General features: G+C 40.5%; 1 protein-coding gene across 4 annotated transcripts in view; it reads left to right on the forward strand.

Moving 5' to 3' along the window:
* Positions 1 to 27,848, forward strand: part of LOC115222103 (WD repeat-containing protein 44) — a 94,385-nt gene that overhangs the window by 47,501 nt on the left and 19,036 nt on the right. For 3 of the 4 annotated variants that reach the window (XR_003882682.2, XM_036511484.1, XM_029792220.2), the window contains exons 8-16: positions 808 to 944; positions 3,685 to 3,783; positions 5,958 to 6,040; positions 8,509 to 8,570; positions 11,397 to 11,477; positions 16,798 to 16,842; positions 20,081 to 20,168; positions 22,972 to 23,048; positions 27,596 to 27,703. Coding sequence is in view for 3 of the 4 variants with exons in the window: in XM_036511484.1 (XP_036367377.1) it covers positions 808 to 944; positions 3,685 to 3,783; positions 5,958 to 6,040; positions 8,509 to 8,570; positions 11,397 to 11,477; positions 16,798 to 16,842; positions 20,081 to 20,168; positions 22,972 to 23,048; positions 27,596 to 27,703 (780 nt within the window). In the remaining variant the exon portion in view is untranslated. The remainder of the gene's footprint in view (positions 1 to 807; positions 945 to 3,684; positions 3,784 to 5,957; positions 6,041 to 8,508; positions 8,571 to 11,396; positions 11,478 to 16,797; positions 16,843 to 20,080; positions 20,169 to 22,971; positions 23,049 to 27,595; positions 27,704 to 27,848) is intronic. The other variant, XM_029792221.2, reaches the window with a different exon arrangement.

Raw genomic sequence — 27,848 nt, forward strand, 5'->3', positions numbered from 1 at the left:
GTTGCTTCCACCAAAAAAGTTGGTATGATAATCTTCTGGCACTCATCCTGCAGACATGGCCAAACAATTAGCAAAGCATACTACACTCGTGTAGGAGTTTTGTCACCTACGTCAGTTGGTGGCCCTGGACAGCTTTGGTGTCAAGGTGGAAGGAGCTAAAACACATACAGAGCTGCTTTGTTGGAAACAGAACTCAATGCCTCAGGTGCCTTAGACTAGGCTAGCTGCAAAGGGGAGAAAAGATGTTACCAGAAAAATTGTCAGATGCCACTGACAAAGCAAGCCATTACAACTGGCTCAAAAGAGACGATGAGTAATGTAGCAAGGATGAACACTGAAGAGGATAGAAACATCTGGCCCAGAGTCATGACATCTGACTCAACAAAACTCATGTTATTGTGTGAGAGTTTTGTCACCTACCTCAGTTGGTGGCCCCTGATCAGACTTCAGCTCCTGCTTTTGGAGACAGAGACTACCCCAGCACCCTCAACACACAAATGTGTGTACATCGATAAAAAGTCTCACTAGAGATTTTCTGATTTGGTTTTACGTACTGCTATATGTCCACCAACTTTTAGAATGAGTGAAAAACAGAGAAAAATTGAAGTGCAAAAAATTCAAATATGAACTATATATATAATAAAAATAATAATATATACATAATATAAAAATAATAATATATACATATAAATGTAAATAGATAAAATTACTCCTTGGTCTGTTGTGATTATCATTTCATAATTTTTGTTGTTGTTGATTTTTTTTTTTGCGTTTGAAATAACTTTTGTTTACATTTCTCTGTTTCAGGAAATTTTGGAATCTGTCTACATAACTAATCTTGATACGGGACAAAAAGTCCCTCTAAGTGTGGCTGAAGATGAATTACCTCGGTGTATAAACCCACTTGATTTACACATAATTCAAAGAACACATGAATATTTAGGGTATATATATATATATATATATGATATTATGCTTCAATATTAATTTAATCTTTTTTGTTTCCTCTCTTCATTTTTTGCTGTGATTAAAACAGAATATTTGTTGTGATATTTCTTTAAAATATTGATTTGTACTGCCTGGCACAAGTATGGCTGTGTAGTTAAGAAGCTTGTTTTCCAACCACATGGTTTGGGGTTCAGTCCCATTGTATAGCACCTCGGTCAAGTGTCCTTTTACTATAGCACCAGACTGACCAAAGCTGTGTGAGTGGATTTGGTAGACAGAAACTGAAAGAAGAAACCCATTGGGTCTCATGGAGGCAATGACCAAGACCTTTGGCATTATGTCATGCTTGAGGAAAAGACCCATCAAGCCAAGCAAAATCGCAGTTGTGGCAGATACTGGTGTCACACAAATTGGCACCCATGCTGGTGGAACGTAAACGCACCCTGGTGTCATACAAATAGCACCTGTGCTGGTAGCATGTAAATGCACGCCGGTCTCATGCAAATGGCACCAATATGCACCCCAGTGTCACACAAATAGCACCCGTGCTGGTGGTAGATAAAAGCACCTATTACACTCTCGGAGTGGTTGGCATTAAGAAGGGCATCTGGCTGCAGAAAACCATACCAAATCAGACTGGAGTCTGCTTCAGCCTTCCAGCATGCCAGCTCAGTCAGGACTGTCCGACCCATGCCAGCATGGACAACGGATGTTGAATGATGATGATGTACATGTGAGTGTATATATGTTTGTGTCTCCTTGTCTTGACGTCATGTGGTAGTTATAAATGAGTATCACTGTCAGAGAAACAGTGTCATTCATTTCCAATATTCTGCAAAATGTTTGAATATGGGAAAATGTTGCCTTGTTTGGAAACAGGTAAGGCACCAGCTACAGATCTAGTCTGCAACCCTCAGCAAGTTGTTCCATAAAAACTGAGTTGTTCCCTGGTATATGTCTCTGACTGCTCCTCCCTCTTGTCACATGTGCCAACTAGTATCTCTCTGAACTGACAACTTGTTGGCTCCTCAAGCTTCCCTCTCTTCCTTCTTGAAGTAGTCTCGTCTCTCTCTCTCTCTCACCCTCCCTTGGTCTAGTCACTAGTCATTAGTCTCTTAGGTGGTGCATTGTTCACCAAGGAAAAACTCAACATTCACAATTATGTGTCTATCCAGTTTATGAAGTTGATTTGGTTTTTCTGATTAATAGGTCTGTGTGCTAAGTAGCTTGTTTACCAACCACATAGTCCCGGGTTCAGTCCCACTACGTGGCACCTTGGGCAAGTGTCTTCTACTATAGCCTCGGGCCGACCAAAGCCTTGTGAGTGGATTTGGTAGACGGAAACTGAAAGAAGCCCGTCGTATATATGTATATATATATATATATATGTGTGTGTGTGTGTGTGCATGTTTGTGTGTCTGTGTTTGTACCCCTAGCATTGCTTGACAACCGATGCTGGTGTGTTTATGTCCCCGTCACTTAGCGGTTCAGCAAAATAAGTACTGGGCTTACAAAGAATAAGTCCCGGGGTCGAGTTGCTCGATTAAAGGTGGTGCTCCAGCATGGCCACAGTCAAATGACTGAAACAAGTAAAAGAGTATGTGGCTGGCCAGTTTATATCTAGGAACCAGATGAAATATATGTATTGGGATAAGACTCATAAGGCCTAGGACTCATAAGATTCAAGTCCTAAGACTCACAAGGCTAGTTACGCAATTTCCATGGCATGTATGTAACCATGATCATAATATTCTCCCTGAACAGGATGCCAGTTTGTTGCAGGGCTCAGTGCCAGCGATTTTCAACAGGAGGAGGAAATTTTATTACACCAACCCCAGTACTTAACTGGTACTTTACTTTATCAACCCTCGAAAGGATGAAAGGGGAAATTAACTCTGGCAAGATTTGAACTCAAAATATAGAGAGCCAGAAGAAAGCCTGCCTAAGCATTTTGTCCAACATGCCAGTTTGCCACCCTTTTAATCTACAAAGGAAATATATGTGTTGGGAGAAGGTATAAGGCATTATCAAACTAATCAATGAGGCTTCAGGTAAGTCATTCCTGAAATGTATGACCAGTTTCTCAATGCTGACTTTCAAACAGCTTATTAGGGATTTCTTCCAAGAGGCAATACATTTCCTACAATTGCACTGTTGTTTAGTTTAACACTTTAGCATTTAAACTGGTCATATCCAACCCAAATATTTATTTCTTTATTGCCCACAGGGGGATAAACATAGAGGGGACAAACAAGGACAGACAAAGGGATTAAGTCGATTACATCGACCCCAGTGCATAACTGGTACTTCTTTAATCGACCCCGAAAGGATGAAAGGCAAAGTCAACCTCGGCGGAATTTGAACTCAGAACATATTGGCAGACGAAATACTGTTAAGCATTTCTCCCAACATGCTAACAATTCTGCCATCTCGCCAGCCTATCCAACCTAAATATTCTAACTGTTTTATGTTCAGATTGGCCATATTGAGCCTCGCATACCTACCCAACAATGTGATTCTAAAAATAAACCGTCACATCATTGAAATCTCAAAGCTATGAAATAATGCTTGATTTATTCAAAACAATATGAATAAATAAATATTATATTTTATAGAGTAATCTATACAATATCATTTTTATTCAAATTAGATAATCTAGTTCCTGTTACGTCTCTTAGTTTATTTCAGACAAAGGTTTCTTAATAAATCTGAAATAGATTTTTTCTTCACTTTTAGTGAAGGTGAGGATCGTAAAACTGAAGGTTCAGAAGAAGACGAATGCAAATCAGAAAATAGCCGAAGCTTATCTGACCAACATGGGACCAAGAGCAAGGCGTGAGTATACTGTATTTAACTGGTATATCACTGTATGGACCAGACTATGAGATGTTGTTATACACCACTGGTCACAATACACTTCCTCACATTGGTGTAGTTTTCAAATGGTGCAAATAAACTGTGTAGGTAGGCAGACCAGCATTCCCCTTGAACGGAATGCCAATTTGTCTTAATTCTGCCCATTGAGTGGACTGGGGCAACAAGAAAGTGTTTTACTCAAGAACACAATGCACCACTTGGATTTGAAATCAGAACCATGACCATGCAATTCTAAGTGCAACACTTCAACCACCAGGCCATGCATCTTCACACTATGGTTAATGATATTGTATAAATAAGTATAAGGCGGTGAGATGGTAGAATCATTAGCATGCCAGGTAAAATGCTAAGCAGTATTTCATCTGTCTTTATGTTCTGAGTATAAATTCTGCCATGAAGGGAAACCATTAGGCTGGTGGATTTCCAAGATATAAACCCCCCACCAAATCATCACAGATCCTCCTCCATGTTTAACAGTTGGAAGAAAGTAGTCTGGGTCAAATGCTTCTTTTGGCTGTCTCCATACAACATATACTTGGCCAGTGATCGGAGATAAGGTAAAGGATAACTAATCCAAGAAAATAACATTCTTTCACTGCTCTAGGGACCAATTTCGTAGGTTTTTATTCCACTCTAAATGCTTTGCAACGTTTGTTTTTGAAGGTAGTGGTTTTCTGATTGCAGCCCTCTCATGCAATCTGGCTTTGTGCAGCTCCCGGCAAACAGTTTTTATGGAAACTAAATTCTCAAGGTGGTCATTAATCTCTGCAGTAATTTGGGGAGATGTACTTTTGTGGTCCTTTCTAACAATTTGCGTAACAATTTCCCTATCTGAAAGTTTTGGTTTTCTTCCGGAGTTTTGTTTCGACAAGATTTTTCCCTCTTTTTCAAAGGCTGTAATTACTTTCGAGACAGTACTTCTTGATACAACAAACACTTCAGCTGTTTCCGTTATGCTAGTGCTTGCTATACAAGCACCAACAATTTGACCTCTTTGAATGTCCAATAGATCTGTTATTTTAATGAATTTTAATTACTTTTTTCTGATAATATCTGAAAAGAAACAGCAATTTTAGCAAAACATATTAAGCAACAATAATAATAAATCAAAAATCACAAAATAAACAAGCTTTTGATGGTTTTATGGATATTTCAAAATTATGTTGCTAGGTGTTTCCATTAGTTTGTTCAATCCCTGTATATATATATATATATATATATATATATATATATATTATAATAATTAGGGAAGATCAATTGCAGTGCCACAGGAATAAAAGATTCAAATTAAAACTATTAAATTGAATTACTTTCAATAATTAATTCATCATCATCATCATCATTTAACGTCCGCTTTCCATGCTAGCATGGGTTGGACGATTTGACTGAGGTCTGGCGAACCAGACTCCAATCTGATCTGGCAGAGTTTCTACAGCTGGATGCCCTTCCTAATGCCAACCACTCCGAGAGTGTAGTGGGTGCTTTTACGTGTCACCGGCACGAAGGCCAGTTTGGTGGTACTGGCAACTTACATGCCCAAATGGTGCTTTTTACGTGCCACCTGCACAGGAGCCAGTTTGGTGGTACTGGCAACGTCCACGCCCAAATGGTGCTTTTTACGTGCCATCTGCACAGAAGCCAGTCCAAATTCATATATATCAATAATTATTCATATGTTATATATATATATTACTTTATATAATTAAGGACTCAGTAAAATAATTTACTTTGCCACATACTGAAATTTTTAGAAATAGCAGCCAAAAAAATTTTCTTTAGCCATTTCTACTACTTTAAGAAGAACTTCCCTGAAAGTGCTTACTCAAAAATAATTCACGTAGATATGGAGGGAAAACAACAAAATATCACATGTACAAAGATTATATATATATATATTATTGACACATTGTTATACACCTGAATGTTGTATAACTAAATGCCAGTGGTACTTGTTGTTGTGGTGAGGTTAATAGTGGCAGTGATGGTGATGATAGTTGTAGCTGTGCTGGCAGTGATGGTGGTGTTGGTGGTCTGGTGCTGTATGAAAAAAAGAAATTTGAAATTGAAAGATTTCCAGAATACTATGTCACTTAATATAAGTGTTTCTTTATAATTTTGGAATTCCTTTGTAGCACAAAAATTAAGAAGTTTATTGGAAAGACTGTGGGAAAAACCATGAATCGTGTGAAGTCAGTTGCAGATCAAAGTAAAAAAGGTACGGAATTCTCTTTCATTGTTTTATTTTTATTTAGTTCTAGATTTCCCAGATTCAAAAGCTACTTTCATCATCATCATTTAACGTCCGCTTTCCATGCTAGCATGGGTTGGACGATTTGACTGAGGTCTGGCGAACCAAACTCCAATCTGATCTGGCAGAGTTTCTACAGCTGGATGCCCTTCCTAATGCCAACCACTCCAAGAGTGTAGTGGGTGCTTTTACGTGCCACCGGCACGAGGGCCAGTTTGGTGGTACTGGCAATGGCCACGCCCAAATGGTGCTTTTTACGTGCCACCTGCACAAGAGCCAGTCCAGTGGTACTGGCGAAGACCTCTCTTGAATGTTTCACATGCCACCAGCACAAGTGCTAGTAAGGCGACGCGGTAACAATCACGCTCGAATGGTGTGCTTAAACGTGCCATCGGAACGAAGGCCAGCTTGTTGCTCTGGCAACGATCTCACTCGTATGGTACTCTTAGTGCTCAACTAGCAAAGGATGCCAGTCACCGAGTTTGATTTCGACTTCGATTTCACTTGCCTCAACTGGTGTTTAGTTTTAATATTTGTGGAAGATGGTGCATCAGTGTCATCGTCATTTAGGTCCATTTACGATGCTGGCTTAAGTTAAATAGGTTTAACAGGATCTGGCAGGCCACAGAGCTGAAGAATGCTAAGATCTTGGAAAAGGATTGAGAAGAAACTGCAGCTTGTTGGGCAAGGTAGAAGAAAGAAGGCAGCGAGCTGGTCCATCACAAGATTACTTATTTTTGCCAGCCGAGTGGACTGGAGCAACATGAAATGAAGTTCTATATTTAAGTGATGAGGAATTATGTACGTTGTTTACATTTGACTGATGAAGGCTGGAGGGTATATCAGCCAAAACATTGTGTTAGCAACAAACAAGATGAGGACAAATATCCGTCAAATGTAAATAATGTAAATAATGAAGTGTTTTGCTCAAGGACACAACACATTGTCTGGTCCAAGAATCAAAACCACAGTCTTACGATTGTGAGTCCAACGACCTTACCACTAAGCCACTCACCTCCACAAGAAAGTGCATGGTGACCATCAAGTAGTTCCTATTGTTAGGGAGCAATCCTGTATGTAACATCTGCACCAAAGAGTGTAGGTTGCTTGAAGACCTCAAAAGTTAGGCCCATGCTGCTTGCACAGGAGGCCAATTCTGAAATAGTTCAAGCGATGGATGAGGACAGCTATGTAAAGAAGTGCTGATCTCTAACTGTGGGGAGAACCTCTGGTAGCAGTAGACCCAGGAAGACATGGGATGAGATGGTGAAGCATGAACCTCGAACTTTGAACCTCACAGGGGCAATGACTAGTGACCAAGACCTTTGGTGATGTGTTCTGCTTAAGAGGACCCACCAAGCCAAGTGCACCCACCCATGCTGGTGGCACATAAAAAATCACAGAAGCAAAGTAGCTGAGTTCCTTTCAAGCATTGGGCCTCATGCAGGCAATGACCAAGGCCTTTGGCATGTTGTGCTTGAGAAGAACCCATCAAGCTGAGCAAAATCAGTTGTGGCAGATACCGGCGTCACACAAATGGTACCCATACCAGTGGCATGTTAAATCACCCATTACGATCTCGGAGTGGTTGGTGTTAGGAAGGGCACCCAGCTGCAGAAAACCATGCCAAATCAGACTGGAACCTGGTGCAGCCTTCCAGTGTGCCAACCTAGTCAAACCATCCAACCCATGCCAGCATGGACAGCATACGTTAAATGATGATGATGATAATGGCTATACTCAAGAATGGGAAATCAGTCATCATGTGTGTGTGTGTGTGTGTGTGTGTGTATCTGTGTGATCAGGTGTACATTTATGTAAGTGAAGGCACGTGGGTTAGTGGTTAGGGTGCTCGGCTTGCAATCGTAAGGTCATAAGTTCGATTCCCAGTGCCACATTTTGTCCTTGAGCAAGATACTTTATTTCATGTTGGCCCAGTCCACTCAGCTGGCAAAAATAAGTAGTACCTCTTATTCTAAGGGCTGGCCTTGTCACATTCTCTGTCATACCGAATCTCCCTGAGAACTATGTTAAGAGCATGTGTGTCTGTGGTGCACTCAGCCATTTGCACATTAATTTCACAAGCAAGCTGTTCCATGGGTTGAATCAACTGGAATCTTCATATTCATAACTGACAGAGTGCCAGCATTTATGTATGTAGATTTGTATATATGTACGTATATATGTTTCTCTGATGTATATTGGCAGACAATTGAAAAGCTGGTGACACTTCCTAATCATAGCATCAGTGAAGTTATGGTTAGTTTGTTGATCTGTGACCAGCAATGCCAAATAATCCAAATTTCAAAATAAAATCCCCAAACTTAATATCATAGATTAGAAATATTTATTTCAGTTATGAGTTGAGGCCTCTATTACATTCTTCTATATGATGAGATGTTAACATTTTTAATATGGATATATTTATTTTTCAGTTCTTCAAGGGGACGAAGCTGGCATTGAAGAGGAATATTCCATTGATGGCAAGATATATAAGGTTGTTTTGCATTTTATTTCTTTTAGATTTAAGTCAGATTTAATTCTGCATGTGTGTACATAAGCATTTGGTATATAATATTCTTAAGGCAGTGAGTTGGCAGAATCGTTAGCATGCTGGGCGAAATGCGTAGCCATATTTCGTCTGCCGCTACGTTCTGAGTTCAAATTCTACCGAGGTCGACTTTGCCTTTCATCCTTTCGGGGTCGATTAAATAAGTACCAGTTATGCACTGGGGTCGATATAATCGACTTAATCCGTTTGTCTGTCCTTGTTTGTCCCTTCTGTGCTTAGCCCCTTGTGGGTAGTAAAGAAATAGGTATATAATATTCTTAACCTGTTTGTTACCATATTTCTGTTACCATATGCTGACTTTGTTTCAATTAATTTTTAAATAATGAAGAATTTAGTAAAATAACTTTGTAGTTATTATGCTGGAGTCTGGAATAATTTAGCATCAAATTTTGATGGCAGATTATAATTTAGACCACTTGAAGTTTTATGTCATAGAACTTGGGGCAGCCTCAGGCAGGTTGCTATCAAAAGGGTTAAAGAATGATATTATTGACAGTGACTTCAAAGTTTCGGTCAGTTTAGCCATCATCACAGCCCAACAATGGCTTAAGTGGCCAACACTTTGAAATCACTAATATTCTTCATCATCATCATCATTTAACGTCCGTTTTCCGCGCTAGCACGGGTTGGACGGTTCAACTGGGGTCTGGGAAGCCAGGAGGCTGCACCAGGCTCCAGTCTGATCTGGCTGTGTTTCTACAGCTGGATGCCCTTCCTAACGCCACCACTCCGCGAGTGTAGTGGGTGCTTTTTACGTGCCAGGGGAGTCTGGCATCAGCCACAATCGGTTGGTGCTTTTAACGTGCCACCAGCACAGAAGCCAGTCGAGGCGGCGCTGGCATCGGCCACGTTCGGATGGTGCTTTTTATGTGCCACCGGCACAAGTATCATAACTACAAATCTTGTTTAAGAATAATAAATTTGTACTCTATAGAAGTATAGAGTAACCCATCAGATTAAAGTAAAATTGTTCTTTTTATAACTGAATGTAAAAACGAACACACACACATCATCATAGTTGTTTAATGTCCACCTTCCATGCTGGCATGGGTTGGACGGTTTGACAGGAGCCGGCCAGGTAGAAGACTACACCAGGTTACTGTGTCTGTTTTGGCATGGTTTTTACGGCTGAATGCCCTTCCTAACACCAACCATCCCACAGATTGGACATGGGTTAACTATCTGTCATCTGAGATGTACTTGATTTTTTCTTTCTCCTTTTTATCCTATGAAAGGCATGGAATATTTGCTTAACGCCTCAGTAGTTAATACTTCTCTCTCTCCATTCTCACCTCCAATTCATCTTCATACTGAAATTGTTGCTTTGTCACTTCTGGAATTGTGTGTTCTTTAACAGTGAAATAATCTGTTAGTTTTTTTCTTCAGAAGACAGCTCTCTCTGTCATCATCATCATCATCATTTAGCATCTGCTTTCCAAGCTAGCATGGGTTGGACGGTTCAACTGGGGTCTGGGAAGCCAGAGGGCTGCACCAGGCCCAGTCTGATCTGGCAATGTTTCTACGGCTGGATGCCCTTCCTGACGCCAACCACTCCGTGAGTGTAGTGGGTGCTTTTTACGTGCCACCAGCACAGGTGCCAGACGGAGCTGGCAAACGGCCACGGTCGGATGGTGCTTTTTATGTGCCACCGGCATGGGGACCAGGCGAGGCTGGCAACGGCCACAATTGGATGGTGCTTTTTACGTGCCACCGGCACAGGGGCCAGGCGAGGCTGGCAATGGCCATGATCGGATGGTGCTTTTTACGTGTGTGTATATATATATATAGGCACATGGCTCAGTGGTTAGAGCGTCGAGCTTACGATCGTGAGATTGTGAGCTCGAATCCCGGACCGGGCTGCGTGTTGTGTTCTTGAGCAAGGCACTTTATTTCACGTTGCTCCAGTTCACTCAACTGTAGAAATGAGTTGCGACGTCACAGGTGCCAAGCTGTATCGGCCTTTGTCTTTCCCTTGGATAACACTGGTGGCGTGGAGAGGGGAGGCCGGTATGCATGGGCGACTGCTAGCCTTCCATAAACAACCTTGCCCGGACTTGTGTCTAGGAGGGTAACTTTCTAGGTGCAATCCCATGGTCATTCATGACCGAAGTGGGTCTTTACCCTTTATATATATATATATATACACAGATAGTCTCATCTACCTTCTTTAGGCATTCAAATTCTCAACTTCACTCTCATAAAATTTACTTAGGAACATGTTGAATGGTGTAAGAGGGTAAATTAATTTGGGTAAAAGAAAAAAGCATACATGCCACTTTGAAAACATTCCATCATAAGCATGGTTGCTGCAGACTGAGCTTGAGCATAAGCAGCAAGTTCTGTGGAGCATAGGCCATTATGGTACCAGTAATAAAAGCAGGGAGAGGAGAAACACAGCATGCCTGTAGGATGGAGACTGGAGTGTGTTGGTGATTGGCCTCATGTCAATTAGTAGAGTGGCCATTCTAGGAATGCAGTGTTGGTAGGTGTCCGTGTTTCAAGTTGAAGCAGCAGCAACAACAACAAATAAATGGAAAGGAGTAGAAATAAGATACAACAACAACACTATATATGAACAAATGCTCTTGTACAAATGCAGGAATGACCAGGGAATGAGTTGAAGTAGTGCCATTGTGTTGTCATTGGTTTAAATTCTTTGTATTGTTGTTGTTCTGATGCTTTTGTAAAACAGTGTTTGATGAACGATTGTGATTAGATATGTTGACTTATCGAATAAAATTACTTTTTCAGATTAAAGTATCGAGCAGTAACAAGGGACCGTGGGATTTTTCTCAGCCAAGACTTCTTCAAGACTTGAGTGGAGAACACTCGGTAATATTAACATTATCTTTGCTCTGCTTATGATATTTTGAAGTCATGTTTCATGATTATTGTTATAATGTATGTGACCGCATGTGTACCGTTGGTGATTTTTTTTTCCTCTGTCTTCCCTTCTCCTATGTTTCCGACGAAGAGCTCCGCTCAAAACGTTAAACCCTCCTTCTTTCCTGAGCGTCCAATTATGCTATATTTGTTCCACGTCCTTGCGTTGTTGTGTTTTTTTGGTGCTTTCATGTTTGGATTAACTTTATATATAACCTTGCACATGTTTCCTGCAATGAGACCTTAGAAAGATCATTGCATCCATATTCCATGCTGGCATTGGTTGGATGGTTTGGCAGGATCTGATGGGCCCAAGGACTGCACTCGGTTCCAATATCAACTTCCAAGGCGGCAAGCTGGGCAAAATGCTTAGCGGTATTTCGTCTGTCTTTACATTCTGAGTTCAAATTTTGCCAAGTTCAACTTTGCCTTTCATCCTTTCAGGGTCAATAAATCAAGTACCAGTTGTGTACTGGGGTCGATCCAATCGACTAGCCTCCTCCCCCAAAATGTTGGGCCTTCTGCCTTGAGTAGAAAAGAATATCTACTTTGGCATGGTTTCTATGACTGGATGCCCTTCCTAATGCCAACCAATTTAAAGAGTAGACTATGTGCTTTTTACATGGCACCAGCACATTCTGTTTTGGCCTGGTTTCTTGGATTGGATGCCCTTCGCTATGCCAACCACTTTACAGTGGTGCTGGATGCTTTTTTCCATGCCACAGCACTATTAAAGTCACTATGCAGCTTGCAAGACTTTGAACCCCATTGGGTTCAGGGAGCCATCTTTATGCTAGGGGTCAAGGGTTTAAAGTATGAGAGATGTAGAGCTGGTTCTTTTAGAGGCGCACCATGGCTTCTCAAATTTTGTAGGCGAAGGAGAGAAAGATCTGTAGGAGTTGCAAAGAGATAGACAGTAGTGGTGAGGTGTCAAGGTGGTCCTTTGAGAAAAGGGAGTGAGTAGAAATGGGTGGGGTGGGGTGGGGGCTGCATGATTTATGGGGGAGCAGGAGATAAGGGAATGGGGAGGCCAACTGTAAAAACTGGGTGGGGTTAGAGGATGGATGACTGATGAATCATGAATCAGGAAAGGTAGAAGAAAGCAAAAGAAAGTGATGGGGTGGGAGAGGCAGGTATAGTGCATGATGCAAGGTAGATGGGAAGGGGAAAATGAACAGAAGCTGATACAAAACATCAGTATTTTGTGACTATTTTAGCATCGTAATATAAACTATTAGTGGAGATGCATGGCTTAGTGGTTAGGGGTGTTAGACTCATGGTTGTAAGATTGTGGTTTTGATTCCTGGACCAGGCGATGCATTGTGTTTTTTGGGGCAAAATGCTTCATTTCCTGTCACTCCAGTTCACTTAATTGGTAAAAATGAGTAAAACTGCAATGGGCCAGCTTTCCATCCAGGGAGGAATATATAAGCCAGGAACACTGAGAAACCAGCTCAATGCCCTTCACGGTGTGAATGTGGACTAATGATTATGCATTTTGTTTTTGGGCAAAACACTTCATTTCATGTTGCTCCAGTCCATTCAACTGGTAAAAATGAGTAATCCTGGAATGAACCAGCATTCCATCCAGGGTGGGGAATGTATATTCCACAGAATCTGGGAAACCAGTCTTATGAACTTATGGCTCTGGAAGGATCTTCAATCCATTTTGATATGAAACACAGAGAATTTTTGTTAGGGTAGTCAACATGGAATTGAAAATGTGATCAATTTGTTTGCTTAAAGTACCTAGAGATTGAAAGAGCAGAGGTAGTTGAGTGATACATTAAACACGGACTAGATGATGGAGCAGAGACTGTGATAGTTGGATACTGGAATAGAAGGGGCAGAATTTTTGACTTGATAGCTTTGTATATTTTTCTGAGTCATCACAATCATTTTTGAAAGTTGAATGTGGAAACCAAGACTGATGGTTTTTGTGTTAACTACAATAACAACCTTCCAGAGTAGCCTAGCTAGAAGTCATTTGTGTCAAACGGTCTGTTTTCTGAGGTGATACTTCAGTTACAAAACAATGAAGATTAGAAAGTCTCTCATGCTGATAAGTGCTGATTCAGGCCTTTGTCCTAGCTGTCAGTAAACCTCAATTAAGAATCTTTCCTACAAGTGCCCTCCAACAATCAATGGTATTATCAAGAAAAGGCGAGCTAGCAGAAGCGTTAGCACACCGAGCGAAATGCTTTGCGGTACTTTGTCTGCCGTTACGTTGTGAGTTCAAATTCCGCCGAGGTCGACTTTGCCTTTCATCCTTTCGGGGTCGATAAATTAAGTACCAGTTATGCACTGGGGTCGATGTAATCGACATAATACCTATGTCTGTCCTTGTTTGTCCCCTCTATGTTTAGCCCCTTGTGGGTAATAAAGAAATAGGTATTATCAAGAAAAAAAGGGCTTTCTTGTCTTCCCACTGGAGACTTCCTTATCAGCCTAAGCACTTCAATAATGCAAGTACCCTAGAACCATGAGATGGTGTTAAACCTATTGCTATCATATTTTCTCTTGGCATCAACTCTAGAGAGGGTAACTTATAAAATGTTATGGGTACCAACGCTCATAGTTGTACCAAGAGAAATCTCTCCTGAGTTTCAGCCACAGAAACAAAACTAGCAGCAAAAAAAAAGGATCTTTTCGGTTTGAACAGCAGTTTTTTTCTAGTGGTGTCATATGAAATTGTCACCCATAATTATGACCCTAGAATCGATCTATTGCATTTCAATCTGTTTTAGGGTTAGGGTTAGGGGTGGGGGGAAGGGTATCTTTTTTTTCTTCACAAATGTAAATAAACCCAATCTGTTTCTTAAACGAGGGACATATTCATACGGCACAGAATGTTTTTTTTTTACCTCAATAGACGTCATTGATTGCTTGAAATTGCAGAAATTGAAGAAGAAAAACAACAAATATCTTAGAAACTATAGAATTTTCTCAATAAAAACCAAGAGAAAAAGATGTTTTATAAACACATTCTACCAGCATACGAAGTTTAAAATTTTTTAGTTACCTAGAAATTATGTTAAAAAACTGCCGTTCAAACCGAAAAGATCCAAAAAAAAAGAAAAAAGCGAAAGCGAAAGGATATGGAAGAAAGGTCTGTGTTTAGGATCATGGCTGTATTGTAGCAAAGGTAAGTAATGTTCTACATAATTCAAATGTTTAACAAATTGTCTTTTTTCACAACTTTTAAATTGTTTCTAGGATGGTATTGTTAAAAATATCTTTGGAATATACATGCAGAGATTATAAATGCTATAATTACTATCAATACAGAGTATCCAGACTAAATTTGATGATTATTTTTATGTCTCCTTTTTTCAGGAACTGCTGGATGTATTGGTGAACAGTCAACAGCGTTGGAGAGCATAAAGACTGAAGTTGTAATTCAGAAAAAATTAGCTGACATGGTGGACTGGAAGCCATTTGGATATTGGGAAGGCGTTACCTGTGTCCTGATGATTTGCGTTGGGTGTCGAAATACCAACACCATGATTGCTTCCTAATGCTTTGTGAACACTGCAAAGGACTATAACATAACGTGAACAGCTGCAGCAGAGACAACAAAGCTGTGGTTAGCAAGAAGAGACACAGCTGGCATTCTGACTGCATCTGCATGCTGGTGTTCATCCAACAATTGCAGAAGAGGATGATAGAAGATCCAAGCAAGGGAATCCAGCTTTTGGCCAGAGAGCTGGGTGTTGGAGTCACCACCATGAAGCTCACCCTGAATGAGGACCTTCACTACCACTCATACAAGAGGGGCAAGGGACAAATTCCGACAGACAAGGCCAAGGAGAGCTGCTTGACGAAGGCAAAGAAACTCCTGAACTAGCTGAGGCATCCTGTTGAGCCAGGGATGATCTGGTTCTTCTCAGATGAAAAGAACTTCTGCCAGGACCAGTTGCACAACATCCAGATTACCTACAATTCATGTGATGTCCCACTTATCAGGAAAACCAAGTTGCCCCAAACTGTGCTGGTCTTTGTATGTGTCCCTAGTAAGGGTGATGTCATGTCTCAAAAACCCTTTGAACAGGGCTGTGTAGACTCAATTCAGGTAGCTATGTGAAGCTGCTGGAGACTGGTCAATCCCTGGCTGGAGAGAATTGCTGCTGGATCACTATATGTGTGGCAGCAGGATTTGGCTCTTTGCCATACCTCTGGAAAGAGATAGAAGTAGTTGCCAAGAGAACTTCTATTGAAAATGATCTATTCAGATCACTGCTGTTTAGATTTCTTACCCATGCATATACTGAACCTCTTTCAATCCTATTTCCTATGGATTATTATGTGTGGAGCAAAGTAAAGAAAGACAGCAGCTACTCTGCCTGCAACATTTATGTCAAGCTGGAGGCTAAGATCTTCCCAGGGATACAATGAGGAATGCATGTGTCAGGTTCTGCAGCTGTCTTGAGGCCATGGTGTAAGCTGAGGGCAGCTACTTTGAGTAAACTGTTATATCCCAGCCATAATCTAGTTGATATTTTTTTATTATTTTAAAAATACTTCTATTTTTGGATGGGACGTGTTTTCTTTTCTTTTTTATGCAAACTGTCAAATTTATTCCAAACACGTATATTTGTGCCATAGAAGGAAAGGATGGAGGAAGTGCAAGAGAGGAAGAGAAGCAAGTAACAGGAGATGGTAGAGGACTACCACAAGAATGGGTAAAGAACAAGATATTTGCTGGTGGAGATTGGCAATCAAGGATGAAGCTTACTGAAGAACAGTTATCAGGAACAGCGTAAAGGTTGCTGAGAAAGTGTGTAGAGGGTTTGGGTTGAAAAAAGGTGATTGATGCTGTCAGTAGGAAACCACTTGGACACTGACCTTGGTTTGATCAACCTCGGTCAGGTTGCCTGGACAAGGGTGTATGTTGTAAGGCCTGAAACACCAAGCCCAGTGACGACTCTAGGACATAACACTGACAATGGTGTCTAAGCACTGCATCTGTAGATGAATATTGAACCTGTTAATATTATTGTGTTTGGGTGAGGCAGTGAGCTGGCAGAACTGTTTAGCAGCATTTTGTTTATCTTTACATTCTGAGTTCAAATTTTGTCAGGGTCAACTTTGTCTTTCATCCTTTAGGGGTTGACAACATAAGTACCAGTTGAGTACTGAGGTCAATGTAATCAACTTAAACACCCTTCCGAAATTGCTGACCTTGTGCCAAAATTTGAACCCAATATTATCACTTTTGAATATTTTCATGGAGTTCATCTTGTTTTCATAAATTTTATTCTGTTTATAGAATGCAATCTGGACCATGAAATTCTCGCCTTGTGGACGATTACTGGTGAGTATTTTTCATTGATTACAAAATTTTAGAAGACAAATGTAGAGTTTATCATTAATATTTCATTTTCCAAGTAACAAATGTTATATCTTTTGGCTGAAGCTCTTGTTACTTCCGCCTTAGCGAAGTCAGAGGTATTGTTTTCAGTTGTGTTTGTTTGTTTGTCCATGGACAAGATATCTCAAGAACCACTGGATGGATTTAGATGAAACTTTCAGGGATGTTTGGCCTCATGACTGGCACGAACTGATTAGATTTTGGGATCAATCTGGTACCGGACATGGATTCTGGATTATTTTTCTGTTTTTTTTTACTTAATTTTTGAGAGTGGTCAGGTTCATTTTTAGTATTCCTGTTTGTGAGAGCAGTCAAATTTATTTCAGATATTCTCATTTTAAAAATCATCTCTGGCTAATTGTTGAGAGGACATTGGTGTTGCCTTGGCCAAGGTTTGTGCTCTCTGAGTGTGCTTGTTAAATATTATAATTATTTGTAGTTCCTTAATATGTTAGCATGTTGGGCAAAATGCTTAGTGGCATTTCCTCTGGCTCTCTACATTCTGAGTTCAAATTCGTTGAGGTTGATTTTGTCTTTCATCCTTCCAGGTCAATAAACTAAGCACTGGTTAAGCACAGGGGTGGATGTAATTGGTTAGATCCCTCCTCCAAAATTAAGGAGTTCCAGTTGCCAAGATTTCCTTAAAGATTGTTTAGTCAGCATTATCATCAGCTGTCATATAAAAATGAAAGATACTATTAAGTGCCGAATCTTTTGGCTACATTGATCAGAGTCACATAAAACTGAGAGAACACTGTAATATTGATGTCACTTTTTAACACTGCAAACTCCTAGTCATATATCTTAGAAAGTTGTCCTTTATCAAGATTTTTAAAAAATTGAAAATGATCTATTCAGATCACAATATAATACACTGCTGTTTAGATTTTTTACCCAACCCTATACTAAATCTCTTCCAAAACTCCACATCAAACATTACATGCAACCCTGAATTCTAAGGATTGCTACCTTTTAGATTTCCCTTCCTATATACTTTACAACACCTTCCAGTTTTTCCTGTTGCGGATCCGTGGAATAAGCTGCCGGACGAGATGGTGAAGATGCCGATGACCGCTTGGTTCAAAGTCTCCCTTGACCACAAGTGGCCTGAACTCTTTACATGAACACCACCCTGTACATAACTCCATGTCCCCCTACATGGCCTTGCCTTTTTGCTTTTTGAAGCAAAAAATTAACTAACTTTCTCTCCTTTCTGAACTAACTTTCTCTGCCTTTCTTTAATGAACCAAATATTAAATAACCAATTTCAAAAACATCAAAGAATGCTCTTGTTACTATATTTCTGTTGGAATTCACTGCTTTTAATACAATACGTAATATACTGTCTTTGTTTCAATCGATTCTAAAAACAATGAAGAATTTACTAAAGCAGGTATTTGGAACATACATCATCATCATCATTTAACGTCCGCTTTCCATGCTAGCATGGGTTGGACGATTTTGACTGAGGGCTGGCGAACCAGATGGCTGCACCAGGCTCCAGTCTTGATTTGGCAGAGTTTCTACAGCTGGATGCCCTTCCTAACGCCAACCACTCCAAGAGTGTAGTGGGTGCTTTTTACGTGCCACTGGCACGGGAGCCAGTCAGGCGGTACTGGCAATGACCTCGCTCGAATCCTTTTATACATGCCACCAGCACAGGTGCCAGAAGGCGACTTTGGTAACGATCACGCTCGAATGGCGCCCTTTTATGTGCCCACTGGCATGGAAGTCAGTTGGCTGCTCTGGCAACGATCACGCTCGGAAATTTTAATGAAAGCTTTTAATCTACCATTAACCCTTTAGCATTTAAACCAGTCATATCCAGCCAAAATATTCTTCCTGCTTTATGTTCAAACTGACCTAATCCAGCCTTTCACACCTACCCTATAATGTTAGCCCCAAAAAATATGCAGTCACTCAATCAAAATCTCAAGGCTGCAAGAGAGTACCTTCTTAATTGAAAATGATGTGAATAAATAAACTTTACATTTGATAGAATAATCTGAATGCTAAGGGGTTAAGCATTTTGCTCAACTTGCCAATGATTCTACCAACTTGCTGTCTTTCCTTCTGACTAATCTATATAGAAAAACTTATTTTTTAACATTTTTCCTGTCTTGTGTATAATCTTTATATATAAAATTTAAGTTGTGTGTGTGAGACTCTGTCTCCTCCAATTTAGATTCCTAACTACTCCCACATTTTGCGGTGCAGTTTAACCAAAAGCAGGTATCTTATAGTCGTCATTCATATCGAGCCCTTCTGGGTATTAGCACGCGTCTACGATGAGTCTACGATTAAAAAAAAAATTTACCATCATTTTTTCGCATTTTTAATGATTTTTGCTCGGGTTATATAAGGGAAGTAACTCTCTAAAAATGCTTATATAGTTATTTCCCTTACAAACCCGAGCAACGCCAGGTGATACTGCTAGACAGGACATATTTCTCTGGCTTCCATGTGTCATATATGATACACATTCTCAGTGCTTTTTCGACTATCAGAGTAACTTGGGACTTATAAAAGGGGAAGTCTTGTATTACTCAGAGCACATGAAATGAAGGCTGACTAAAAGTTTTTAAACAAGTATGGACATTTAGAACTAACTTATGAAAAGGCTTTGGACAGGCAAAGGGTGAATTCCAAGGGTTTGTTTCCAATTTGTATTGTTGACAGATTGTAAATATTGTCAAGAAATATCAAAGATTATTACCTCAAAATAATTGTAAACAAGAGCACTCAGAGAGCACAAACCTCCGCCAAGGCAACACAAACGTCCTCTCAGTGATTAGCCGGAACTGATTTTTAAAATGAGAATATCTGAAATAAACTTGGCTGCTCTCACAAACGAGAATACTAAAAATGAGCCTGACCGCTCTCAAAAATTAAGTAGAAAAAAAAAAAAAAAAAAATAATCCAGAATCCTTGTCCAGTACTGGATTGATCCTAAAATCTAATCAGTCCGTGCCTGTCATGAGGCCAAACATCTCTGAAAGTTTCATCTGAATCGATTCAGCAGTTCTTGAGATATCTTATCCACGGACAAACAAGCACAACTGAAAACAATACTTTCACCTTCGATAAGGCAGAGGTAATAAAAAAATGGTTTTAATGATTTTTTTTCAAAGAATTTTTCAAATTTAAGAATTATCTCAAATATCTTGTCTTAAAATTTCAGGCTACTGGCGGGCAAGACAGTGTTCTGAGAATTTGGATTCTAAAAAATGCCTATCTTTATTTCGAAGATTTGGGTCAAAAGTATGCAGGTGTGTTATTCTTTTATTCTTACTTACTGGTTTCAGCAAGGGATTAGTCAATGATATTGAACCCATTATTTAGTCTGTTCATCCTTTTATTAGTCTCTATTTATTGAACAGCTGAGTTGATCTGAAGTTATGGCTCTTTCTGAAAAGCCAGTCACCTGTCAACAGAGGAGTAGATATCATAAGGAAGTTACACTGGTGTACACACACACACACACACAGATATGATCACACATATGCATACACATTCATGCATCATCATCATCATCATTTAGCATCTGTGTTCCATGCTGGCATGGGTTAGATGGTTTGACCGGAACTTGTAAGCTGGAGAGCTGCACCGGGTTCCAGTCTGATTTCGCATGGTTTCTACAGCTGGATGCCCTTCCTAATGCCAACCACTCCAAGAGTGTAATGGGTGCTTTTTACATGCCACTGCAATGGGTGCATTTATGTGCCACCAGCATGGGTGCCGCTCATGTGACACTGGCATCGGCCACAACTATGATTTCACTTTGCATGCACATACATGTACACATACACATACATACACACATATACATGCACATGCACACACACACACACACAAGGTTTGGCCAAAAGGAAACTGAACTTTTCAAAGCAACAAATTAATTCTCGTACTTCTCAATTTAATCCACATGTTCCCTACAGACACCGTTGTTGATAACCTGTTCCCAGTTTTTTTTTTCCCCCTTTTTCCATCTTTGGAATGCAATTCCAGGAATTTTTTATAGTTCTTGGAATGAATTTTCTTCAATTGTCTAAATTCAGGGATCGCTTGGAATGTATTTTAATTTTGGGAGCAAAAACATACTCAGCAGGAGACAAATCTGAAGAGAAAGGCCATTGGGGACTGGTAGTGATCTTGTGATTTACCAAAAACAGTCGTGTATGATGAATGAAGTATGAGTAAGGGCCTCTTTTGTGATGTAACATTCAGGTTTTGTGGTACAATCCTTACTCCTAACCTAACCTCTTACTCCACACTGGTCCCTCTCAAATGCTTCAAGACTTTTAAAGGTTTCTTAAATCTACATTTTATTATCTAAAGTATTGAAATCATCATCATCATCATCATCATCATCATTTAGCATCCGTTTTCCATGCTAGCATGGGTTGGACAGTTCAACTGGGGTCTGTGAAGCTGGAAGGCTGCATCAGGCCCAGTCAGATCTGGCAGTGTTTCTACGGCTGGATGCCCTTCCTAACACCAACCACTCTGTGAGTGTAGTGGGTGCTTTTTACGTGCCACCCACACAGGTGCCAGACGGAGCTGGCAAACAGCCACGAACGGATGGTGCTTTTACGTGCCACCAGCACGGGGGCCAGGCGAGGCTGGCAACGGACACGAACGGATGGTGCTTTTAAATTAATTTGTATTCTCTGATTATTGGAATGGTGCATGGCTCAGTGGTTAGAGCATCAGGTTCACAATCATGAGGTAGTGAGTTCAATTCCCAGACTGATCTGTGTTGTGTTTTTGTGCAAGACACTTTTATTTCATGTTGCTCCAGTTCACTGAGCTGTAGAAACGAGTGGCAACATCACTGGTCTTTACCCTTTTTCACTTAGATTAATTAATTAATACATCAATCCATCTTTTCTACCCATGTTTCCTGAGAAGGTTACAGGGATAGACTCCTCAGGTGTCTTGTCCATAGGGTCCTACCAGGAGCGACCATCATTAGACTTTGTGCATGGATTCCCAAGGGTGACTAACTGAGACTATGGTTACTACCCAATCATCTCATTCTTGGTCTGCCCCTAGGTCTCCTGCCTACGTCTCAGGCTTGGTTTGAAGAATCTGTCTCGTGATTCTCTCCTGCGACATTCTAATCGCATTCATAGTATCAGGGCTGTGACCTCTCAAAGTGGAGAAGTGGCAGTTCAACCTGGAGAGACATCCTGATCTCCAAGCTATGCTCCCCATCAAGTAACATTGCACCAGAGATCCTTCAGAGGAACCCCAGTTTTAACCACTTGTATTTGTGACCATACTCTCTTGGTCATCGGGACGAAAACTGAATTAATACATCTAAATTAATTTCATACATTTTTCTAACACTTAAGTCTAATATTAAGAAATCAAACATTGACAAACAAGTTAAAAAACTTAAAATACTCTCTGTATCAATACAAAATACTCCCTGTAACAGATGAAACACACCCTTTATCAGTGCCAAATACTCCTTATATCATGACATACTCTCTGTATCAATACAAAATACCCCCTTTAACAGCATGAAACACTCCCTGTATGAACATGAAATAAACCCTTTATCAGTGCCAAATACTCCTTATATCATGACATACTCTCTGTATCAATACAAAATACCCCCTTTAACAGCATGAAACACTCCCTGTATGAACATGAAATACACCCTTTATCAGTGCCAAATACTCCCTATATCATAACATACTCTCTGTATCAACACAAAATACTTCCTAGATCAGCACAAAATACTCCCTGTATCAACAGAAAATACCCCCTCTATCTGCTCAAAATACTCCCTGTATCATGATATACTCTTATTTCAGCAGAAATTATTCTATCAAGACAAAATACTCCCTGCATCAGCACAAAATACTCTCTGTATCAGCATGAAATACTCCTTGTATCAACACAATATACTCCCTATATCAACATGAAATACTCCCTCTATCAGCACAAAGTACTTTCTGTATCAACATGAAATACACGTTTTTTAATGCTTTTTGATGCTTTTCAAAAGAAACTTCTAATAACTTCTAATTGTAATATTTGTTATTTTTCCTATAATTTTAGATAAGATGTCCCCCTCTACATCCCGGGAAAGTTTGGATTCCACCACATCCTCTGAGACTTCCAATTTGGATAAAAAAGTAAACGAGTTGATTTTTCTTTTTTAACTGTTTTTCATGTTTTTATTGTAATAAATAAAAAACCTTTCACTCACTTTATCTTCTTTTCAAAAATTTATATTTAAAATATGATAAGTATTAATATTATCAAATTAATACAAAAAAAAAAAAAACGAAATTTCTTATTCAATTAATACAAGAAGGTGAACTGGAAGAATCATTACAAATGGGAGAGAAGGGTTTACGAATCCAAGAGGGACAGATAATCAAGTCCTACCTCTGGTCCCATGCTGTAGTGCTGACAGGGAAAGTGATGTGAGGGCAAATCGAAGTGAAGTTGATACCCCCGTCAACGATGCTATCTCTGATGCCCTTTATTCTGCTTGTTCCCCAACTCCCGCCCCTCAGACTCCACAGCTCAGCATCGTCTGCACCAACTCGTGCTCCTTATTCCCAAAGTTCAGTGAACTATTTACACTGGCCATACGTGACTCCCCTGATGTGATAGCTATCACCGAGACTTGGCTGACTCCAGCAGTAAAGGACTCAGAAATCCACCTGCAGGGCTACGTCCTTTTCAGATGTGACAGAGGAAAAAGGCGAGGTGGAGGTGTTGCTGTGTATGTTAAGTCTGAGCACAAACCGTCCTGCGGTATTCTACCCACAAATGCTCAACCTACAACCAAATTCGATGCCGTCTATTGCAAGCTGAGCCTATCTGAGTTTTGCCTGCCCGTGTTGGCTGTCTACAGGCCGCCTCTAGCCGACCCCCAGGACGATGCTCATCTACTCGAAGCGATAAGATTCGTTTCAGCTTCGCATGACTGCTTGGTACTAGGCGACTTCAACGCTCCACGATCGATTGGCCCGCATCAATTTGTACAACATCTTCCCGGTTCGGCCAGGCCCTTCTTGACGTGGCTGAAGATTGTTTTCTATCGCAACATGTTGAATATCCGACAAGGCATCGGTCTGGGCAGCAGCCATCTATGCTAGATCTGGTATTCTCTCCGCTATCCAAGATCAGTGTCACGTATCTGTGTGCGCCCCTCTTGCCAAGAGTGATCATGCGGTCCTGAAGTTCGTCATGCACACACAACTTTTTCCACGCCCACGATTACTTCGCTGCCACGTAGAGTCTTCTCTGCAATTAATCTTGAAATTCTAACCGAGGCTTCCGCGCTTCTGGACTGGCGATCCCTGATGACGTTGTCCTCAGTTGACGAACTATGGTCATCCCTCAAAGCATATGTAATCTGTTTGACTGACCAGGCAGTTCCCGTTGGGCTTCCCAAGAGGAAGAAACACAAGCCCTGGGTGACGAAGAAGGTTAAACGAGAACGTCGACTCAGAGATATTGCTTGGGCTGAATTCAAAAATCTGGATTCGACTGCAGCAGCTTTTGAGGTATACAAAACTCAACGAGGCCGAGCCGTGAAAATTGAAAAGAAAGAACGCTTCAGTTATGAATACAAATCGCGGCAAATGCCAGTAGCAATCCAAAAACCTCTTTTTGCCCATGTCCAGCGGAATTCCCGCTTGAACAACCAGATTGCAACGTTGGTAAACTCAACAGGCGTATCGATTGAGGACCCTTATCAACAGAGTCAATTATTTGCCGAAGCTTTTTCAACTATTTTCAAACAAGATGATGGTCGTGAACCCCCTCCATTTGATAGATCGGTACCTCCAATGCTTCGATTGATCATCACGCGGGACGAAGTCAAACGTGTTATTCAAGGCCTCGATGTCAACAAGGGTCACGGCCCTGACGGCATACACCCACGGGTTATCAAAGCATTGGCTCCGGTCATCTGCGAGCCCTTAACACGACTATTCAATATATGTCATTGGCGACGGGTGTTATACCTGCAGACTGGAGAACAGCGATAATCTGCCCAATTTTCAAGAAAGGGAGCCGCGAAGACCCGCTTAACTACCGACCGGTTTCCCTTACATCAATAATCAGCAAGATGTTCGAAACCATCCTTAAGAAAAGTATGATGCTCCACCTCCTAAACACAGCCTCGATCACTGATTCCCAACACGGCTTCGTGCTGAAGAGATCATGCTTGACCAACTTACTAGTAATGGAAGAATTGTGACGCGCATCCTCGATGATAGTGATGCTGTTGACATCGTTTTATTGGACTTTGCCAAAGCTTTTGACTCGGTAAACCACCGCCTACTACTTGTCAAGCTTCAAGCATAGTTTCCATCCGGATATTGTACGATGGGTTGGTGCCTTCCTCTCAGATCGCTCCTTCCAAGTTCAAGTTAATGGTTCGCGGTCCGACGTCTCAGTGCGAGCAGTGGCGTGCCTCAAGGTTCAGTGCCTGGGCCCTTGTTGTTCTTAGTCTTCATAAATGACTTGCCCGACGACCTCACGCAACACACCCTTCTATTTGCCGACGATATCAAACTGGTCGCTCCTCGCGGTAGTATAGAGGATCTTCGTCGATGCCTCCACCAAATTTGGAAGTGGTCTAACGATTGGAAGTGCTGTCATCTGCCTGTCGGCTCTACTCCTGCAACTCAACTTGATTTCGAGCCAGGTCGTCTGCTGCTGGAGAGGACCGATCAGGTAAAGGACCTGGGTATCTTGGTGGATTCCTCCTTTTCGCCTTCGGCCCAGTGCGTCCATGCTGCCAACAAAGCGCGCGGAATTCTGTTTTTGATTCGACGGTCATTCGGAATGCCCACAGCAGCAATATTCCTGCCACTCTATGTCACGCTGGTGAGACCCATATTGGAGTATGGGATTCAAGCCTCTTCTCCTTATCTCCTCAAAGACATACAGCATCTCGAAAGAGTCCAGAGGCTGGCTACCCGCATGGTTCATGGTCTCAAAAATTTGTCCTACGAAGAAAGGCTGAGGACGCTCGACCTTTATTCTCTTGAAAAACGCCGCCGCCGTGGTGATCTCATTCTCGCCCACAACATCATAAGCGGGAAGTGTAACCTCTCGAAAGAGCTGTTCTTCACTCCTGCTCTGGAGCGTCGGCTGCGGGGTCATTCTGAAAAGCTCTACCTGTGACGATTTCATCTCAATCGAAGGAGAGGAGCTTTCTCCGTCCGGGTTGCGGATCCGTGGAACAAGCTGCCAGACAAGATGGTGAAGATGCCGACGACCGCTTTGTTCAAAGCCTCCCTGGACCTCAAGTGGCCTGAACTCTTTACATGAACACCACCCTGTACTTAACTCCATGTCCCCCTACATGGCCTTGCTATTTGCTTTTGAGCCAAATTAACTAACTAACTAACTAACATTAGCGCATGAAACAAAATCCGAGCAGCAATTTTTCTGGCTTCACATTCTGAGTTCAAATTCTGCTGATGTCAAATTTGCCTTTCATCCTTTCGGAGTGGATAAAATAAAGTATCAGTCAAGTACTGGGGGTCGATGTAATGAACTTTTCCCCTTCCTTCAAAAATTGCTGGCCTTGTGCCTTAATTAGAAAGAATCATTAGTTCAAATTCTGCTGATGTCAAATTGCCTTTCATCCTTTCGGAGTGGATAAAATAAAGTATCAGTCAAGTACTGGGGGTCGATGTAATGAACTTTTCCCCTTCCTTCAAAAATTGCTGGCCTTGTGCCTTAATTAGAAAGAATCATTAGTTCAAATTCTGCTGATGTCAAATTTGCCTTTCATCCTTTCGGAGTGGATAAAATAAAGTACTGGTGTCGATGTAATGAACTTTTCCCCTTCCTTCAAAAATTTCTGGCCTTGTGCCTTAATTAGAAAGAATCATTAGTTCAAATTCTGCTGAAGTCAAATTTGCCTTTCATCCTTTCAGGGTGGATAAAATAAAGTACTGGGGTCGATGTAATGAACTTTTCCCCTCCCTTCAAAAATTGCTGGCCTTGTGCCTTAATTAGAAAAAATCATTAAATTAATTCAATTTCATTTGATTATTGAAATGTTTAATACCTCTCAAGTAATTGACATGTTCTTTTAAATTATTGTCTGAAAATGTTGTCTAAAAATTGCTGGCCTTGTGCCTTAATTAGAAAGAATCGTTAAATTAATTCAATTTCATTTGATTATTGAAATGTTTAATACCTCTCAAGTGATTGACATGTTCTTTTAAATTATTGTCTGAAAATGTTGTCTAAAAATTGCTGGCCTTGTGCCTTAATTAGAAAGAATCGTTAAATTAATTCAATTTCATTTGATTATTGAAATGTTTAATACCTCTCAAGTGATTGACATGTTCTTTTAAATTATTGTCTGAAAATGTTGTCTAAAAATTGCTGGCCTTGTGCCTTAATTAGAAAGAATCATTAAATTAATTCAATTTTATTTGATTATTGAAATGTTTAATACCCCTCAAGTGATTGACATGTTCTTTTAAATTATTGTCTGAAAATGTTGTCTAAAAATTGCTGGCCTTGTGCCTTAATTAGAAAGAATCGTTAAATTAATTCAATTTCATTTGATTATTGAAATGTTTAATACCTCTCAAGTGATTGACATGTTCTTTTAAATTATTGTCTGAAAATGTTGTCTAAAGCAGTTGTTTCACATTTCAGTTATTGTTTGTGCTTTTTTTTTTCATGTTTTCAGGGAATTGGACAAACTGAAGATGAATACAAAAATGCTCCATTTGTGAAAAAGCCTTTCTGCACCTATAGAGGACATTCTGCTGACCTATTAGATATCTCATGGTCCAAGGTAGCTTTCTGGTTTCTTACAGCCTAACTAGGTAATGTTCATTAAGACAAACCAAATGCCAAACTTGGAGAAGTTTGTTTGAAAATATTCCAAACGTGTTTTTAAAACTGAAATTCGATATTCCTCCTAATATTTCTAACCTGCC

The sequence above is a fragment of the Octopus sinensis genome, linkage group LG19, assembly GCF_006345805.1.
Source record: "Octopus sinensis linkage group LG19, ASM634580v1, whole genome shotgun sequence".
NCBI classification, from domain to species: domain Eukaryota; kingdom Metazoa; phylum Mollusca; class Cephalopoda; order Octopoda; family Octopodidae; genus Octopus; species Octopus sinensis.